Source organism: Arachis stenosperma, chromosome 9 (assembly GCF_014773155.1).
Source record: "Arachis stenosperma cultivar V10309 chromosome 9, arast.V10309.gnm1.PFL2, whole genome shotgun sequence".
NCBI lineage: Eukaryota > Viridiplantae > Streptophyta > Magnoliopsida > Fabales > Fabaceae > Arachis > Arachis stenosperma.
Genome location: NC_080385.1, coordinates 159,161,596 through 159,182,161, shown reverse-complemented (window position 1 = coordinate 159,182,161; position 20,566 = coordinate 159,161,596). Strand labels below are relative to the sequence as shown.

Below are 20,566 nucleotides of genomic sequence, written 5' to 3'. Positions count from 1 at the left end.
AAACTCACCTTTCTTTTCTCCTTTGGAGACAGAAATCAAAATACAGAAACAGGGGAAAGAATGAAATTTCAAAGTCAAAAGTCAAAACCAACCAAAATTTGAAACTACCATTGACCAAACCCCAAACTAGTCCTTTACTGTGACATGCAACAAGAAAGGTTCAATTTCGATGATACCTTATCCACCATGCAAAAAAATCAAATTCAACCTACAATTTTTTATTCCGAACTACAACCACATCAAACACTTCTTAAAGTCATGAAAATACTTAAGTTCGTTTTAAACTAAATACTATTTATAATAAGACATGGCAGCATCTTTCATTATTCATTACATTCGAGTTCAGAATTTTTCAAAAAAAAAAAAAACATGAAGTATGCAACCGATTAGTTATAAACATCAAAAGAATGTCACATGTGTGGAACTGAGCCATCACTCTCACGTGACCCGAAAACAGAACTATATTCAAGGAAGGAACACACAAAATAGGAACGTCACAAATGATAGAATAATCAATATTCTTAAACAGATGAAAGTTACCCCACCTAAAGTAACATTTCATAACTACACAATGTTGCTCCCAGATCAAGGATGTTTTAGCATAGAAAGCTGATTGGTGCCTATAAAGTTGATGTATGCCAATTTATGTGAACATTATGTGTCGCATTTCCATCCAATACTACTACTGACAGTAATGCACAAAGCAACCTTCATCAATTGCTAGAGCCATAGAAAGCATATCACACTAGTAACATGAGACATATTCAAACACATCTGTTGGGGAGAACAATGAAATAGGTATTAACCAAGTGCTATTGAAGAATATTCCAAGAGAACAATACAAAAAGATGTTGCAGTGCAACTTCAAAGGCATTTGAACAGTATTAACACCTAAATGATAAAACCCCAAGTAAAGTGCATGCAAGAATTTACAAGACTACACTAGTAACAGTTAAGAAGCTCTTGTACATAGCAACCAGTTTAGTCCTCATCATTCAGCTCCTCCTCTTCACCTGCAGCAGCTTCTTCTTTATCAGATTGTTCATCAGCCCCCTCTTCACCTGCAGCAGCTTCTTCTTTATCAGATTGTTCATCATCCCCCTCTTCACCTGCAGCAGCTTCTTCTTTATCAGATTGTTCATCAGCCTCCTCTTCACCTGCAGCAGCTTCTTCTTTATCAGATTGTTCATCAGTCCCCTCTTCATGCTCTCCTTCACCTTCTCCCTCTTCTCCTTCTGCTTCAGCAGCATTGTAAATTTCCATAGCCTTCTCATATTCTGCTTTAAGTTCAGCAAGTTTATCAGAATAAGGCTTCTTCTCCTGAACCACACATCAAGACACTTGAATCAAAATCACATCACCAGACACATTATAAGAAAAAGATAAACTTTGTATACTTACTTCAGCAGTCATGGACCTCCATTTGGCACGAGCCTCTTTAAAAACCTATATTTTTCCCCAACAAAAATAAAACCAATCAGAACTTCAATTAATTAAATTAACAAAATCAAAATAGGGTACTTGGTGAGCTTCACACTTCCACTTACCCTGTTACCATCCTTTGAATCAGGATTTGCCTCCTTAAAAGATTTCTCAAAATCATCCCTACAACATAACAATACTACTAAGTAAGGAGAATTAAGTAAAAGTAGCAAGATGAACACCGAACACCAAGAATCAGAATCTTTACATGAAGAGAAAGAAGGATGCTAATGGAGGCTTCTTTGGCACGTGTGGATCTTTCACCTTCTTCGTCTTCTCAACTTTGGCCCTTTTAGCCTTTGGTACATCAGATCTTGTCTTCTTCCTGCAACAATTTTTCAAATCAGAAGACCAATCTCAAATACTTGCACAAAACAAAAATTGAAAATATATACATATATAATCAATCACCTCACTGGTCTCTTAGCTTCATAAGGCCGTCCCACAAGTTGTGTCTCTAAATAAACACACACAAAAAAGAAAAAGGAAAAAAAATTAAACTTAAAACAGAAACTCGAAAATTAGAACGATTCTTGAACGAGAAACTCGGAAAAATCAACGAGATATAGATAGAGAGGAGGATACCGAGATTCATTTTAGTTTTGGCTTCGTCGCTGCAACCATGCATGCTGACAAGTCCAACAGGAACGTCCTCTTTGCAGTCTTGGCATTTGACGAAAGCGCTGCCATCCCTGCCGCGAACAATAACCGACGAGGATCGAGATTCAACTGCGTCGACTCTCTGCCCCTGCGATGTGCTGCTTCCCTCTCCCAATTTTCCACTTTCTTCTTCACTTTCATTGGTTCGTGGTTTCATGGCGAAATTTTCTATCAGTTAGTGATGGAACGAGAATATGAAATGAAATCAGAGGGAAAAGCAAATTATTACCATTTTTTATACTTTGGCTTTTTAGCGCCAAAAACCGCGCTTTGCATTTCGCCCATTGTGGGATGCCGCGGATCGATGACGTGTCCCTCTCATCGACCCTTCATTTTATATTGGGCCTTGTTCTAAACCGTCTAACACACATTTTGTAATAGGCTAATTAGTTCGCTTAACGAAAAATTTTAAAAAAGAAGAGAGAGAGAGAGAGAGAGAGAGAATAAGCCGATAACACAATTCTGGTTTCCTCCCCGTCATAGACAGAAGATCATAAAATAATCAATAATCAAACACATCTGTTGGATAGAACAATGGAATAAGTATTAATCAAGTGCCATTGAATTATATTCCAAGACGACAATACAAAAAGATGTTGCAGTGCGACTTGAAAGGCAGTTGAAGAGTATTAACACCTAAATGATGAAACCATGAATAAAATGCATCCAAAAATTTACAACACTACACTAGAAACAATTAAGCTCTTGTGCATAGAAACCAGTTGACTTTACTCCTCATCAGTCAACTCCTCGTCTTCACCAGCAGCATCTTCCTTATCAGATTTTTCATCAGCCCCCTCTTCGTGCTCTCCTTCTCCCTCTTCTCCTTCTGCTTCAGCATCATTATAACTTTTCAAAGCCTTCTCGTATTCTGCTTTAAGCTCAACAACTTTATCGGAATAAGGCTTCTTCTCCTGAATCACACACCAACACACTTGAATCAATATCACATTGACAAACACATCATATTAGAAAGATAAACTTTATATACTTACTTCATCAGTCATGGACCTCCATTTCTCACCAGCCTCTTTACTAACCTATATTTATTTCCCCAACAAAAATAAACTCAATCAGAACTTCAATTAATTAAAATTAAAAAAGAAATCAGATAAAGTACTTGATGAGAATCACACTTTCACTTACCCTCTTAACATCCTTTGAATCAGGATTTGCCTCCTTAAAAGATTTTCTAAAATCATCCCTACAACAGATACAATACTAATAATTAAGGAAAATTAAATAGAATTGACAAGAAGATGAACACTACACACCAGGAATTAGAATCCTTACATGAAGAGAAAGAAAGCTGTGGGAGGACGCTTTGGCGCATTTGGATCTTTCACCTTCTTCGTCTTCTCAACTTTCGGTCTTTTAGCCTTTGGTTCATTAGATTTCGGCTTCTTCCTGTAAGATTTTCAAATCAGAAAACGAATCTCAAACATAAATAAATTAACGACCTCACGAAGCAAAAAGAGGGAAAATATATACATATAATAATCAATCACCTCTCTGGTTTCTTCACTTCCGAAGCCTGTTCCACAACTTGTGCCTCTAATTAACCATAAAAAAACAAAAACAATTAGATCTAAAACAGAGAAACTCGAAAATTAGAACGATTCATGAACTAAAACTCCGAAAATCAACAGTAGAGAGGAAGATACCGAGATTCATTTTGATTTTGGCTTCGAGGCTGCAACTATGCATGCTGATGAGGGCAACAGGAACATCCTTCTTGCATTCATCGCATTTGGCGAAAGCGCTGCCATCCTTGGCGCGAACAAGAACCGACGCAGATCGAGAATCAACGGCGTCCACTCTCTTCCTCCCTTGCGATGTGTTGTTTCCCTTCGCCATTTCACTTTCTTCTCGTTCACTTGTTACTGCTTTCTCCTTTCTTCTTTGTCCACGACACAATGTGAAAATTCTATTTATTAGGGACGGAATGAAACTACGAAAACTACGAAATGAAATCAGAGAGGGACAGGCAAATTATTAGTAACATTTGCATTTTGGTTTTTTTGGCGCTAAAACCCGCGCTTTGCATTTCGCTTATTGGGGGATGCCGCGGATCGATGACGTGTCCCTCTAATCCACCCTTCATTTCATCAAATTAGATATACGGTACCGGTCAACATATTTCGAAATATGAAAAGCGATTTTGGGCCTATAATCCGATTGACCCATTTTATATTGGGCCTTGTCTAACCAACCGAACCAACACCAAATCAAAAAAAGAGGGGGAAGAAGAAGCCGATAACCCAATTCTACTTTCCCGCCATAGATACTACATGCTCTGATTTGAATATGCAACAGAGACTATAAGGTAAGGGTGTTTATTTTTAGACTCATTTTTATCTTGTGTTAGGAAACTTTATTAAAAGATACTCAGAAGAAAATATTAGATTAAATTATTTTTATTTTTTTAAATAAAAATGTTGTTAGAATGAGATGATATTGTTTATAGTCTTTTTAAAGGAAAATTGGTGATTTTTTTCTACATTTTAATTTCTATCAATAGCATGATAAATTTAATGTTTTAGTAAAAAAAGCAAATATATAATATTGAATACATTTGTGTAAATTTGAAAGATAATTAATTTTATCATAATATTAAATATTTTTTTATTTTTTATTTGAAAGCTTTAGTTTGGACTTGTATGCTACAACTAAAGGAGTAGATATCGTTAGGGAGACAATAAATTATTTTGACTGGGCTATTGGGGTTCACCAAGAATCGAATTCTTGACCTTTTGAATCTAGAGCTTTAATACCATGTCATGATATCACTCATCCCAAAATTTTCAACTAATGAATAAAGGTAACACTAATTGTTATATCTCTAATACTCATTTCATTGACTCCTCATATTTTTCCTTTCTGAAATTAGTTAAGTGTAAAACCAAATCCTTTTTCAGCAACAAAAATGTTAAGAAAATAAGACACATTTGTCTCTATTATTAGACAGTAGCCAGTAAGCTATATTTGGTGGTTTATATATTGCTTATAGTAGTTGTCACTGTGAAAATACACTTTGCACCCAAAAAAGAGAAAAAAGCTTAAACTAATTTGGCTTTCCTAAATTGACTTTGAAAATGCAATTAACAGAATAATAGTCCTCCAACTCAAGCGCAAGCCTAGAATTCTAAGCCAATGACAGGGACTATGAAATCCTTAATTAACTATTACATGATCATTGAGCAATATATTCTTTCGGTGCACACTACAATACAGATCTAAATTTACAGAGATTCCGTTAGAGCAATTTTCTTTGCGACACGTGTGTTTTGTCTTTATGTAGGAAGAGCAGCTTGACACACCCCCGCTGGCGCAGGAAATTGATGGCTTGGCTAGGCCTTGAACAGTTGAACCCCTCTCTGTTTTCTTTCTTAACGCGGAAAAGGAAGTACAAAGAAGGGGTTAAAAGGGGTACAAAGAAGGGGTTTGAACTTGGGAACAAGATTTTTCTTTTCTTTTTTATAGTGTAATCTAAAATTCAAAGAAAAAAATTTGTTGATTATTCCAGTTTTTTAAGAAAAACTAGAAAGTAGAAATAGATAAAACACTACACATTTTAACATTTGAACCAAATAAGTATGTTAAACAAAGTTGGTCTTGCATATGATATCTTGTGTGATCATATGTAATTTTGAATATTTTTTTCTGTCAAGATTTTTGTTTTTTTAATTATTATACTTTTATTTAAAAAAAAAACATCACTTTATTTTAAGCAAGTAACATGTTATAAAAAAAAAGTCAAATTCAAAAAGGTTTTAATAAAGAGAAAATGATGCTTCTCTCTTATAAGATATTTAAATGATTAAAAATATTATTTATACACTAAAATTAGCTACTAAAATTAATTACTATATATTTATATATAAATATATGTATTATTTAATTTATTTTTAATGTGTATTTTATATTTTAATATATATTTTATATTAATAGCTGATTTTAATGTACACTTAACATGATTGTTAAATAATAATTCTTTTCTTATAAAAATTAAATAACATTTATTTTAGTCCGTGATTAAAATTCATTTTTATACCTAACATTTATATGATTAATAAAAGATTTCAAATAAAAAGATTAACTATCCAATTTTATTTAACTTTTTTTTAATCACTTTGAACTTTTTACGAATTATAAAAAAATATAATTCAAAATGCACTATATTAGTTATACTTTTCAATTAAAAATATTTATCACCTTCAAGAATTATTAATACTACAGTAACGATTCAACTATTTAAAAATAAAACCCTAATTGATTATGCCAAAATAAAATCAAATACTTAAATTATCCCAAAAAATTTTATTATCTTCATAATAAATATTTAACTACTAATTCAGTGCCAAATAAATGAAATTATGTATTTAAATATCACTTAAAACATTAATTTTTGTATTTTTATCTGTAAATATATATTATAATTTTAATTAATTTTTTTTATTAATTATTTGCATAAATCTTCGTTTATTGTAAATTTTATTTTAGATGTAACAAAAAAGAATTGTGTCATGCGTATTTAACTAAAAACATTAAAATTAAATTTTTTATTTTAAAAATAAAAATTATTTTTTTTGGACTGATCTTCCAATCCAAACAATTTTTTTTTTCTGAAAAAAAAAACACCTTCAAATTAACTACATAATATACAATGTTAAGGTACCTTGATTCTAGATTTCTAGCATAAGAAGTTCGATTCCATGTTTTTTATTGGTTCACAGCAGCATTTTCTTACTATTGGTTATATTTAAATTTCACTCTTATTATTCCAATAAAATTAGTGAACTTGTAGAAATTCTATTAAAATTTTGGTGAACTTTATTAAAACTAACAATTTTGTTGCAAAATTTATTTAATTCACATTCTTTAAAATTGTAAATTATAAAATTTTTAATTTAAATTTTAAGTATATGCATTTTAAATTATTCATTTAATTTAATTTAATGAAAATAAACGTAATCGTGTTGTTATAATAATATAACTATAATAATACAACTACATTTATTTTATTTATATTAGCCATAGTCATTTCTAATTGATTTGCCGACATGTTTTTAAGTACAATGGAATTCCTTTTTTTTTATCCTTTTCTAAATTTTAGGAATAATGAAGCTATTTTTTTATATAATTCTTTTTATCATAAATCAAATATGAAAATTTTTTATTTATACATACATAATATTTATGATTCATGAATATTTCGTGGCTAATATATCATTTATAACTCTTAATAATGAGAATTCAGTTAACAGGAATTGAAGGGTGTGATGGCTTATATCTTATTTTTATTATATTATTATAACAGTTAATATTTTTTATATTTTTATTTTACCATTATAAAAGATCATATATACTAAAAGAGAATCTCATTTTTTACCAATTATTTTTTCCTTGGGTAATTTTTACAACTTTTTTCTTCTTGTGAAGTCTGTCGTAAGAAGGTAACTATTGTGGATACAAGCCACCACACTCTCTAATACCTATTAATTGAGTGCTTATTACTGGGAGTTATATATGATATGTTAGTCACGAAACATTTATAAACTATGGTATTATGTTGTATGCATAAATAAAAAAGCTCCATGTTTAATTTATAATAAAGATTATATAAAAGAAGTAGCTTTATTATTCCTAAAATTTAGAAAAGGTTAAAAAAATTTTCGATATTTATCCTAATCAAATTAAATAATTTTTTTTTAAAGAATTGTTACGTGGGTAATCTGAGAATTGTAGATTGGTCTAAAAGGACTGGGCCAAATGTCAGTAGAAGGTGATCTCCGACTTGTTAGCGTTCGTGAGCCGTCGTCCAAGCTGTATGTATTGAAAGAATGGGGGTGGTATCTGTAAAAACACTCCGATGCCTAAGTTAACAAGGGGTTAAGCAGGTTTAGAGTGTATTGGAACTTAGAGATACTTGAGAAGTGTCAGTATATTTATAGTGGTGATCCAATAATCACCGTTGGAGTAGTTTCACTTCTGAAAGTGGATAACCGTCCCTTTATCTTAGTGTTGTTAAGATATGGCCTCTATAAGTGGGTTGAGAGATTTTAGGAACAGTTACTTATTTGAATAAGTATTATCTGCCAGCTCATCTCTGTGCCGACCTCTTTGAGGAGGTGTCTATATCAAGCCCGACCTCTCAAGAAAAGGTGGGTTGGGTGGTGAGGGCCAATCTTTGGATTAGTCTTTTTTGGCTTATTTGAGCTTACGTCCTAGTATTGGGTCAGAGTATGAACAAGAATTAATCAAATTAATTAGTTGATACAAATAATTAGTATAATTGATTTAATTTATTAAATTAAAAAATTAAATTACAAAATAGTTGATTGAATTCATTATTTGAGATAATTAATTAATAAATTAAAAAAATAAATAGAAAAACACTCTCCTAAAAGATAATATTTTTTAACTAAATTAATTTGTATTTATTGTATTCAATTAGAATAAGTAATAAATTATTTATTTTATTATGCATTTTATAAATTAATGAATCAAAATAATCAATATAATGAATTATAATTAATTAATTAATATAAATTATATAATATTTAAAGGGTGACAAATATTGTTTGGTAAATATTTTCCTAAATGGGTCCGGTTTCTTTCGTTTTTTGTCAGGGCCTTTCAGGCTCAAATGGAAACCCAACGAAGCAAACACAATTGTTTCTCACCCACTAACACCGTAATCTCTCTCTTCTAACGGATCTTCTATGCGCTGCGTGGCTCAACTGCGGAGCCATCTCCTTCTGTTTCGTCTTTCGTGACTTAAGAATCTGTCCATTGCTACGTGTCAATTTAAGACTGCCTTTACTCTATCTCTGTAAAAATACCTCTGTACCATATAAATCACCTATTCTTTTTAGTTCCCAACTATTTTGCACAAAAATAAATGCATAACAAATAAATTGTTAAAAAAAACAAATAATCAAGTGATGTAGCGAGGAGGAAACTTGCCTTTTTTGAGAAAGGAAAGAGAGTACTCTATGACATCATCACGAGGTCAGTAATATTGTAATGAGCACTCGTCCAAACCTACCCAGAACATTGCACAAACCTCTGCTTTCTTCATTAAACTAGCAGCAAATGTGAGTGGCAACTTCCGCAAATCAGATTCAAGTACTTAGGCATAAAAAAAGTCAAGCACTTTCTAAAAAAACCAGCATATTTTTTTTAAAAAAGTACGTACTTCTCGATATATTAAAATTAGAGATGGTCCATACTATAGAAAAACATTAAATTGATTACAATTGATGGAGATTCTTCCATCCATGGATAATACATAAATTCCTGTTAGCAAATCTAAATATTGTGATGTAACAACCAAAATTTTATATGATAAATAAGGAAATATCACCTTCAATGTGATTGAAGACACAAATACAATACATAAGAGCACCAACCAGCAATTTCATACACAAAAATTGCAGCAAAAAAATTGATGACGACATAACTATAACTAATTCAAAATGGAGATTAACACAAACCAACCAACAACAAAAAATAAAAGCAAATGACATAAATAAAAAGGAGAGGGTTGCTTTTCGAGAGCGTGGGATTCACTAACTATAATATGCTTGTTTTTATTTAGAGTAAATACCAAATTGTACTTAAGAAGTTCATAACTAAAAGAAAAAGGAAAAAAGTACGAGGAACCAATAGAATATTTGTACAATGTATACATTAGAGGTTTATGGAGTATTAGAAATATAACCATTAGTACTACCTTTTTCCATCAGTTGAAACTTTTAGGATGAGTGGTATCATGACATGGTATTAGAGCGTTAGATCCGAAAGGTCAAGAGTTTGATCATTGGTGAACTCCAAAAACAGTTTAAGCTTTTGAGAAGATGTTATTATCCCTAATACTCGGATGGTTATTCTAGATAGTACGGGATGTTCATTTTGTAACTGAATAACCCATTGTACATATTGTACAAATAGTACATTATCTCTCTAGCGGGATCCATTAAATATATTTCTCAAAATTTTGATTTATATACATACAGAAAAGTCAAAGAATACTCAAGATAAAGCTAATTAAACTTGTGTATAGTGTTCAAATATTTTGGCCATCTTATTTCAGATACACGGAATACCAAGTTAAATGATTTCAAAAATTTTATTATTATTGTAAAGAAAAATAAGCTATAAAAATATTATCTAAAGAAAAAAATTTGCATCTTTTTTATATTAAGTATTTAACTCCTAAAAAAATCTATTTCTTTGTATTTTTACATTGAAATATTTTAATAAAATTTTAGTAACTTTATCTCTCTAAATATAAAGGTTTATAATATATAATAAATTTTATGAGTACACCTAAATATCTTAAACTCATAAATAATAACAAATTAATAATCTTAATCATGGTAGTTTTTTCATCTTATAATTTTTTTTCAAAGTATTGATCATCTTTTTTATAAATACACCTAAATATATTTAGAGTATTATGTGTATTGTTTTTATGACTAGTAAAAATATTATTTTATACAAAAATTAAAATTAATATAACAAATAATATTTTTTACAAAAAATTTTATAATTGTAATTATAATCATGCCGTATTTTATGACATTCGTGTTTTTTTGTTTTAATATAACATAATCAAATCACTATTATTTTAAAAGATAATTTATAAAATAAAAATAAATTATTATTTTATTTATATTAAAATAATTTTAAATATTAAGAAAACGTATACAACTTTTAGAGTATCAGTTGAGTTAGTGAATTAATTTATCTGCCAATTAAACTTGTGCACAATGTCTAAGTGTTTTGACCACTGTATTTATGTAAAATTACTGAAAATATGTTTACCAAAAATTTGATTATATACATACAGAAAGTCAAAGAGTACTCAAAGTAAAGAAATAAAAACATGGAGTTTGAATATTTATCTTTAGAAAAATTTAGAAAAAATTTAACGCGTTGGGCTCTTTTTTTTAGTCGATCGCGTTAGGCTCTAAATCTAGAGAAAAAGATATCAGCTAGACATTCAAAATGTATTTTGAAATGGCAGTAAGAGAGTCTGGACAAGCTTTTCGTTTGAAGAAAGATTGATACCAATTAAATCTGTATACGATGTCCAAGTATTTTTGTCACTTTATTTCATATACACGGAATACCATATCTTATTTCAGTCACACGGAATACCAAATTAAATGACTTCAAAAAAATTATTGTTGTTCCAAAGAAAAATAAATTGTAAAATATTATATAGAAAAAAAAAATTTGCATATTTTTTATACTAAATATTTAAACTTCTAAAAAATCTATTTCTTTATACGTTTACATTGAGATATTTTAATAAAATTTTTGTAACTTTATCTCTCTAAATATAAAGATTTATAATACATAATAAAATTTATGAATATCTTAAATTCATAAATAATAACAATTTAATAATCTTAATCATAGTAGTTTCTTCATTTTATAATTTTTTTTAAAAGTATTAATTATCTTTTTTTATAAGTACACTCTAAATATATTTAGAGTACTATGTGTAGACTTTTATAACTAGTAAAAATATTATTTTATATAAAAATTAAAATTAATATAACAAATAATATTTTTCATACAAATTTTTATAATTGTAATTATAATTATACCGTCCTTTATGATATTTGTATTTTTTTATTTTAATATAAAATTATTAAATTACTATTATTTTAAATTTTAAAAACACGTGTATAACTTGTTAAATTTTAGTTGAGTTAGTAAATTAATCTATCAATCAATTAAACCGATATGTGATGTTTAAATATTTTGACAATCGTTCATGTACATTGTGCATGGTGTCCAAATATTTTAATCATTTTATTTCAGATATATAGAATATCAAGTTAGATGACTTTAAAAATTTTATTATTATTATAAAAAAAATAAGCTATAAATATTATAAAGAAAAAAAATTTGTATATTTTTTATATTAAGTATTTAACTCTTACAAAAATCTATTTCTTTATATTTTTATATTGAGATATTTTAATAAAATTTTAATAATTTTATTTCTCTAAATATAAAGATTTATAATATATAATAAATTTTATGAGTACACCTAAATATCTTAAATTCATAAATAATAATAAATTAATAATCTTAATCATAGTAATTTTTTTATCTTATATTTTTTTTAAAAGTATTGATTATCTTTTTTATAAGTATACCTAAATATATTTAGAGTATTATGTGTGTTGTTTTTATGACTAGTAAAAATATTATTTTATACAATAATTAAAATTAATATAACAAATAATATTTTTTACAAAAATTTTTATAATTGTAATTATAATTCTACCGTATTTTATGACATTGGTATTTTTTATTTTAATATAACATAATCAAATCACTATTATTTTAAAAGGTAATTTATAAAATAAAAATAAATTATTATTTTATTTATATTAAAATAATTTTAAATATTAAAAATACGTGTATAACTTTTAGAGTATCAATTGAGTTGGTGAATTAATTTATTCGCCAATTAAATCTGTGCATAGTATCTAAGTATTTTGACCACTGTATTTGTATAAAATTATTAAAAATTTATATACACACGAAAAGTCAAAGAGTACTCAAGGTAAAGAGATAAAAATATAAAGTTTGAATCTTTATCTTTAAAAAAATTTAGAAAAAATCTAACGCATTAGGCTCTAAACCTATAGAGAAAGATATCAGCTAGATATTCAGGTAGCGTTTGGTAGAAAGACAGAAATCGAAAGACTGGGACTGAGAGATAGAGATTAAAAGACAGAGACAAAAATAAATTTTAGTATTCTATTTGGTGCAAAGTGAGAGACAAAAATTGAAATAAGAATAAAACTCTAATTTAATTTGCACAAAGGATAAAATTGGAATTAATTAATTAAAATGAGGGTATTTTAAATATAAAAAGTTATTAAAATTTCAGTCTCCATCTCTAAAAATTTCAATGCCCTGTGTCCCTACTTTTTGAGGTACTGAAATACTGAAATTTTAGGAACAGAGACAGAAATTTTAGTACAAGTCTTTGAGCTAACAAACATAATACTGTATCTCAGTCTCCCCATTTCTATCCCAATATCTCAAAACAAACACTACCTCAAAATGCATTTTGACATGGCGGCGAGGGATTCTGGACAAGTTTTTCGTTTGAAGAAAGATTGATACCAATTAAAGCTGTATATGGTGTCGAAGTATTTTTTCAGCTTTATTTTAGATATATGGAATACCAAGTTAGATGACTTTAAGAATATCTTATTTCAGATACACAAAATACCAAGTTAAATGACTTCAAGAATTTTATTATTATTCTAAAAAAAAGTAAATTGTAAAATATCATATAGAAAAAAATTTGCATATTTTCTATACTAAGTATTTAAACTCCTAAAAAATCTATTTCTTTATATTTTTACATTGAGATATTTTAATAAAATTTTTAAAACTTTATCTCTCTAAATATAAAAATTTATAATACATAATAAAATTTATGAGTACACCTAAATATCTTAAATTCATAAATAATAACAAATTAATAATCTTAATCATGGTAGTTTCTTTTATCTTATAATTTTTTTAAAAGTGTTAATTATTTTTTTGATAAGTACACCTAAATATATTTAGAGTACTATATGTAGGTTTTTATAACTAGTAAAAATATTATTTTATATAAGAATTAAAATTAATATAACAAATAATATTTTTCATAAAAAATTTATAATTGTAATTATAATTATACCGTCTTTTATGATATTTGTATTTTTTAATTTTAATATAAAATTATTAAATCACTATTATTTTAAATTTTAAAAACACGTGTATAACTTGTTGCAATTTCAGTTGAGTTAGTGAATTAATCTACTAGCCAATTAAACCGATGTGTGGTGTTTAAATATTTTGACAATCGTTCTTTTGGTCACTTTATTGATAACGGTTCCGATGCACTGTGCATGGTGTCCAAGTGTTTTGGTCACTTTATTGATAACGATTCCGATGATGCACTGTGCATGGTATCCAAGTGTTTTGGTCACTTTATTGATAACTTTATTGATAACGGTTCTGATGCACTGTGCATGGTGCCCAAGTGTTTTGGTCACTTTATTGATAACGGTTCCGATGCACTGTGCATAATGCCCAGGTGTTTTGATCACTTTATTTTAGATTCATGAAATACCAAGTTAGATGACTTTAAGAATTTTATTATTATAAAAAAATAAGTTATAAAATATTATAAAGAAAAAAAGTTTGCATATTTTTTATATTAAGTATTTAACTCCTATAACAATATATTTTTTTATTTTTACATTGAGATATTTTAATAAAATTTTAATCACTCTATCTCTCTAAATATAAAGGTTTATAATATATAATAAATTTTATGAGTACACCTAAATATCTTAAATTCATAAATAATAACAAATTAATAATCTTAATTATGCTAATTTTTTCATTTTATAAATTTTTTTAAAGTGTTGATCATCTTTTTTAAAAGTATACCTAAATATATTTAGAGTATTATGTGTGTTGTTTTTATGACTAGTAAAAATATTATTTTATACAAAAACTAAAATTAATATAACAAATAATATTTTTTACAAAAACTTTTATAATTGTAATAATAATTCTATGTATTTTATGACATTCGTATTTTTTTATTTTAATATAAAATAATCAAATTACTATTTTTTAAAGGTAATTTATAAAATAAAAATAAATTATTATTGTCTTTATATTAAAATAATTTTAAATATTAAAAACACGTGTACAACTTTTAGAGTATCAGTTGTGTTGGTGAATTAATTTATCCGTCAATTAAATCTATGCATAGTATCTAAGTATTTTGACCACTGTATTTATATAAAATTATTGAAAATATGTTTACAAAAAATTTGATTTATATACACACAAAAAGTCAAAGAGTAAATAGATAAAGATAGGGAGTTTGAATCTTTATCTATAAAAAAATTTAACACGTTAGACTCTAAACCTAGAGAAAAAGATATCAGCTAGACATTCAAAATGCATTTTGACATGGCGGCAAGGGAGTCTGGACAAATTTTTCGTTTGAAGAAAGATTGATATCAATTAAAGTTGTATATGGTATCCAAGTATTTTTTCCATTTTATTTCAGATACACAGAATATCAAGTTAGATGACTTTAAGAATATCTTATTTCAGACACATAAAATACCAAGTTAAATGACTTCAAGAATTTTATTATTATTTTAAAGAAAAGTAAATTGTAAAATATTATATAGAGAAAAAAAATTTGCATATTTTTTATACTAAGTAATTAAACTCCTAAAAAATCTATTTATTTATATTTTCACATTGAGATGTTTTAATAAAATTTTTGTAATTTTATCTCTCTAAATATAAAGATTTATAATACATAATAAAATTTATGAGTACACGTAAATATCTTAAATTCATAAATAACAACAAATTAATAATCTTAATCATGGTAGTTTATTAATCTTATAATTTTTTTTAAAAGCATTAATTATTTGTTTTATAAATACACTTAAATATATTTAGAATATTATGCGTAGGTTTTTGTAACTAGTAAAAATATTATTTTATATAAGAATTAAAATTAATATAACAAATAATATTTTTCATAAAATTTTTTATAATTATAATTATAATCCTACCAACTTTTATGACCTTTGTATTTTTTAATTTTAATATAAAATTATTAAATTACTGTTATTTTAAATTTTAAAAACACGTGTATATCTTATTACAATTTTAGTTGAGTTAGTGAATTAATCTACCAACCAACTAAACCGATGTGTGGTGTTTAAATATTTTGACAATCGTTCCTGTACATTGTGCATGGTATCCAAATGTTTTGGTCACTTTATTGACAACCGTTTCGATGAACTGTGCATGGTGTCCAAATGTATTGGTCACTTTATTTCAGATACACGAAATACCAAGTTAGATGACTTTAAGAATTTTATTATTATTATTATAAAAAAAGTAAGCTATAAAATATTATAAAGAAAAAAAATTGCATATTTTTTATATTAAGTATTTAACTCCTACAAAAATCTATTTCTTTGTATTTTTATATTGAGATATTTTAATAAAATTTTAGTAACTTTATCTCTGTAAATATAAAAGTTTATAATATATAATAAATTTTATGAGTATACCTAAATATCTTAAATTCATAAATAATGACAAATTAATAATCTTAATCATGGTAATTTTTTCATCTTATAATCTTTTTTTTCAAAGTATTGATCATCTTTTTTATAAGTATACCTAAATATATTTTGAGCATTATATGTGTTGTTTTTATGACTAGTAAAAATATTATTTTATATAAGAATTTAAATTAATATAACAAATAATATTTTTTATAAAAATTTTTATAATTGTAATTATAATTCTACCGTATTTTATGACATTGGTATTTTTTTATTTTAATATAACATAATCAAATCACTATTATTTTAAAAGGTAATTTATAAAATAAAAATAAATTATTATTATTTATATTAAAATAATTTTAAATATTAAATACATGTGTACAATTTTTAGAGTATCAGTTGAGTTGGTGAATTAATTTATCCGCCAATTAAATCTATGCATGGTGTTTAAGTGTTTTGACCACTGTATTTGAATAAAACTGTTGAAGATGTGTTTACCAAAAATTTGATTTATATACACACGAAAAGTAAAAAAGTGCTAAAGGTAAAGAGATAAAATATGGAGTTTGAATCTTTATCTTTAGAAAATTTAGAAAAAATCTAACGTGTTAGATTCTAACTCTACACGAGGACAGTTAGCACTGAGAGAGAAAGACATCAGCTAGACATTCAAAATACATTATGACATGGTGAGGGAGTCTATACACGTTTTTTCGTTTGAAAAATGATTGATTCCAATTAAACTTGTATATGGTGTTCAAATATTTTTGCCATTTTATTTCAGATACACAGAATACTAAATTAGATGACTTTAAAAATTTTATTATTATTATAAAGAAAAATAAGCTATAAAATATTATATAAAAAAATTGCATATTTTTTATATTAAATATTTAATTCCTATAAAAATATATTTCTTTGTATTTTTACATCGAGATATTTTAATAATTTTAGTAACTTTATCTTTCTAAATATAAAGGTTTATAATATATAATAATTTTTATAAATATACTTAAATATCTTAAATTCATAAATAATAACAAATTAATAATCTTAATCATGATAATTTTTTTATCTTATAATTTTTTTTTCAAAGTATTGATCATCCTTTTTATAAGTACACCTAAATATATTTAGAGTATTATGTGTATTGTTTTTATGACTAATAAAAATATTATTTTTACTATAGAAAAACGTTAAATTGATTACAATTGATGGAGATTCCTCCATCAATGAATAATATATAAATTCCTGTCAGCAAATCCAAATATTGTTGTGTAACAACCAAAATTTTACATGATAAGTGAGGAAACATCACCTTTAACATGATAGAAGACACAAATACAATACATAGGAGCACCAACCAGCAATTCCACGCACAAAAATTGCAGCAAACAAAATAATGACGACATAACTAGAACTAATTTACAATGGAGATGAACACAAACCAACCAACAATAAAAAATAGCAGCAAATGACATAAATAAAAAGGAGGGGGTTGCTCCTCCAGAGCATGGGATTCACTAACCATGAAAGAAAAGAGATATCCACAAATCGTCAGAGAAGAGATTGGTGAACATCATCCGAAAGAAGAAACGACAAATTTGCTACTGCTTTTCATAAATTTTTTTTGGGTTTTAGGAGGCTTATCATTTGGGGAATAAAGCCATCTGTTTCCCTTATTAAAACCATACACTTGTTTTTATTTAGAGTAAATACTAAATTGTACTTAAGAAGTTCATAACTAAAAGAAAAATGAGAATGCACATGAATCAAAGCGTAAATGCTAAATCCACCCAAAGTCATAAAGTTCTACCACCAAATGAAACAATTACAAACAACTTTTTAATTTAAAAGAAAGACATAAGTTATCACAAAAAACTTGTGAATATTAATTGTTGATCACTATTAACAACTTTGATACTTTAACAATTTAACAAGAATACATTATAGGATCATTCGAAATACTTCGACATCAAGTAGAATACCAAATACTTCGACACGAAGATGATCGCAGCAACAGAAAAGAAGGAAAAAAGAGAAACTTTGAGACACAGACTAATTTAGTAACAACTAACAAAGAACAACAATCAAGAATCAACAATGAACAAAATCATATTACTAATTTTATTATTAATTTTATTTTAGATATTTGTCCATGAATAATATTTATTAGAAAAGTATACAGAACCAAGTATAACCATTTAAGAATTGAACAACTCATATTGATAATAACATATATTGATAATAACATATATAAAATCGGGCCTAACAAAAAACTCCTTAACTTCGGGCCTAACTCATATTGGCAATAACATATATAAAACTTGGCCCAAAAAAAAAACCTCAACCACTAATTCCAAACATATTATATTAACATAATAATTATAATTTAATTATTTTTACTTATACAGAATAATGACCCTATTAATTACCACTACTCACATGTTCCACTCCTGCAACAAACACAGAGTTTGTTCCCTTTCAATGAAATCACACATCACATTATGCAATTCATAATTAGAAAATCATACCACCATAACAGTATCATCTCCTTATACGTGTGTCTTCTACATGTATAGAAGGAATCTTCCTTCTACACTCTAGAATTGCAAAAAATCAAATAGTGTTCAAGATAAAGTCAATTAATCCTGTGCATGGTGTCCAAGTGTTTTGGCCATCTTATTTCAGAGATACACGTAAAGATAAAGTCAATTAATCCTGTGCATGGTGTCCAAATATTTTGACCACCTTATTTCAGAGATACAATAAGTTATCAAATTAGATGGTTTCAAGAATTTAATTTGATATCAACATATTACGGAATAGGTTGTGTTCATGTATGTTACACAACATTATTGTTCTTCATATTATAAGTACTAACGAGATAAGATATCAAATTAGATGGTTTCAAGAATTTTATTATTATTCTAAGGAGAAACAAGATATAAATATCATCTAGAGAAAAGAAATTTACATACTTTTTATACTAAGTATTTAAACTCCTAAAAAATTCATTTCTTTGTATTTTTACGTTGAGATATTTTAATAAAATTTGAGTAACTTTATCCTTCTAAATATAAAAGTTTACAATATATGATAAATTTTATGAATACATCTAAATATCTTAAATTCATAAATAATAACAAATTAATTTTAATCATAGTAGTTTTTTCATCTTATAGTTTTTTTTAAAGTATTGATCATTTTTTTTATAAGTACACCTATATATTTTAGAATATTATGTGTATCGTTTTTATGACTAGTAGTAAAATTATTATTTTATACAAAAATTAAAATTAATATAAGAAATAATAAATTTTTACAAAATTTTTTTATAATTGTAATTATAATCTTATGTCTTTTATGACATTCCTATTTTTTAATTTTAATATAAAATTATCAGATCACTATTATTTTAAATGATAATTTATAAAATAAAAATAAGTTATTATTTTATTTATATTAAATTTATTTTAAATTTAAAAAACACGTGTATAACTTGTTAGAGTATTAGTTGAGGGGAAAGTATGAGGAGCCAATGAGATATTTATACAATGTGTACAATGGAGGTTTATAAAGTATTAGAGATATAATTATTAGTGTTATATTTTCCCGAGTTCGATCCTTGGTGAACCCAAAAATTAAACTAATTTTTCGAGAAGATGTTTATTATCCTTTGTACTCGGATGGTTATTCTAAATAGTATAGGGGATGTTCATTTCATAACTCAATAGCCATTGTACACATTGTACAAATAGTCCATTGTCTCCCTAGCGGGATCCTTAGTTGAGTTAGTGAATTAATTCATCGGCCAATTAAATCGGTGTATGGTGTCTAAGTATTTTGATCACCGTATTTGTGTAAAATCGTAAAAAATGTGTTTATCAAGAATTTAATTTATATACATTCCAAAAGTCAAAAAGTACTTAAGGTAAAGTCCATTAAACTTGTGTATGGTATTTAAGTGTTTTGGCCCTCTTATTTTAGATACACGGAATATCAAGTTATATAGTTTTAATAATTTTATTATTATTGTAAAAAAAAAAGCTATAAAATATTATTTAAAGAAAAAAAGATTTGTATAATTTTTATACTAAGTATTTAAAATTCCAAAAAATCTATTTCTTTATATTTTTACATTGAGATGTTTTAATAAAATTTTAGTAACTTTATCTCTCTAAATATAAAGGTTATAATATATAATAAATTTTATGAGTACATTAAAATATCTTAAACTCATAAATAATAACAAATTAATAATCTTAAAC

General features: G+C 26.4%; 2 protein-coding genes across 3 annotated transcripts; both read right to left on the bottom strand.

The window, feature by feature from the left end:
* Positions 1-815: 815 nt before the first annotated feature.
* Positions 816-2,330, bottom strand: LOC130951899 (high mobility group B protein 7-like). Of its 2 annotated transcripts, none has more exons than XM_057880648.1 (6): positions 2,068-2,330; positions 1,894-1,939; positions 1,691-1,807; positions 1,548-1,605; positions 1,402-1,446; positions 816-1,320 (listed from the first exon to the last, which is right to left on the bottom strand). In XM_057880648.1, the coding sequence occupies exons 1-6, from the start codon at positions 2,297-2,299 to the stop codon at positions 982-984; spliced, it is 837 nt and encodes a 278-aa protein (XP_057736631.1). In that variant the 5' UTR covers positions 2,300-2,330; the 3' UTR covers positions 816-981. The 2 variants fall into 2 exon arrangements, with proteins under 2 accessions (XP_057736631.1, XP_057736632.1); XM_057880649.1 differs by having other exon boundaries at positions 816-1,277.
* Positions 2,331-2,664: 334 nt separating this feature from the next.
* LOC130951355 (high mobility group B protein 7-like) lies at positions 2,665-4,088 on the bottom strand. Its single transcript, XM_057880006.1, has 6 exons — positions 3,807-4,088; positions 3,651-3,696; positions 3,436-3,549; positions 3,289-3,346; positions 3,138-3,182; positions 2,665-3,056 (listed from the first exon to the last, which is right to left on the bottom strand). Exons 1-6 carry the CDS (start codon positions 3,997-3,999, stop codon positions 2,871-2,873), a joined length of 642 nt encoding a protein of 213 aa, XP_057735989.1. The 5' UTR covers positions 4,000-4,088; the 3' UTR covers positions 2,665-2,870.
* Between the last annotated feature and the right edge of the window lie 16,478 nt (positions 4,089-20,566).

Coding starts and splice junctions, on each gene's coding strand:
- LOC130951899 (XM_057880648.1), bottom strand. CDS start 2,299: ATGAAACCACGAACCAATGAAAGTGAAGAAGAAAGTGGAAAATTGGGA. Junction 1,940..2,067: donor CAAAACTAAAATGAATCTCG/GTATCCTCCTCT, acceptor GTGTTTATTTAG/AGACACAACTTGTGGGACGG. Junction 1,321..1,401: donor GGAGGTCCATGACTGCTGAA/GTAAGTATACAA, acceptor TGTGTGGTTCAG/GAGAAGAAGCCTTATTCTGA.
- LOC130951355 (XM_057880006.1), bottom strand. CDS start 3,999: ATGGCGAAGGGAAACAACACATCGCAAGGGAGGAAGAGAGTGGACGCC. Junction 3,550..3,650: donor GAAGTGAAGAAACCAGAGAG/GTGATTGATTAT, acceptor AAAATCTTACAG/GAAGAAGCCGAAATCTAATG. Junction 3,347..3,435: donor ACAGCTTTCTTTCTCTTCAT/GTAAGGATTCTA, acceptor TATCTGTTGTAG/GGATGATTTTAGAAAATCTT.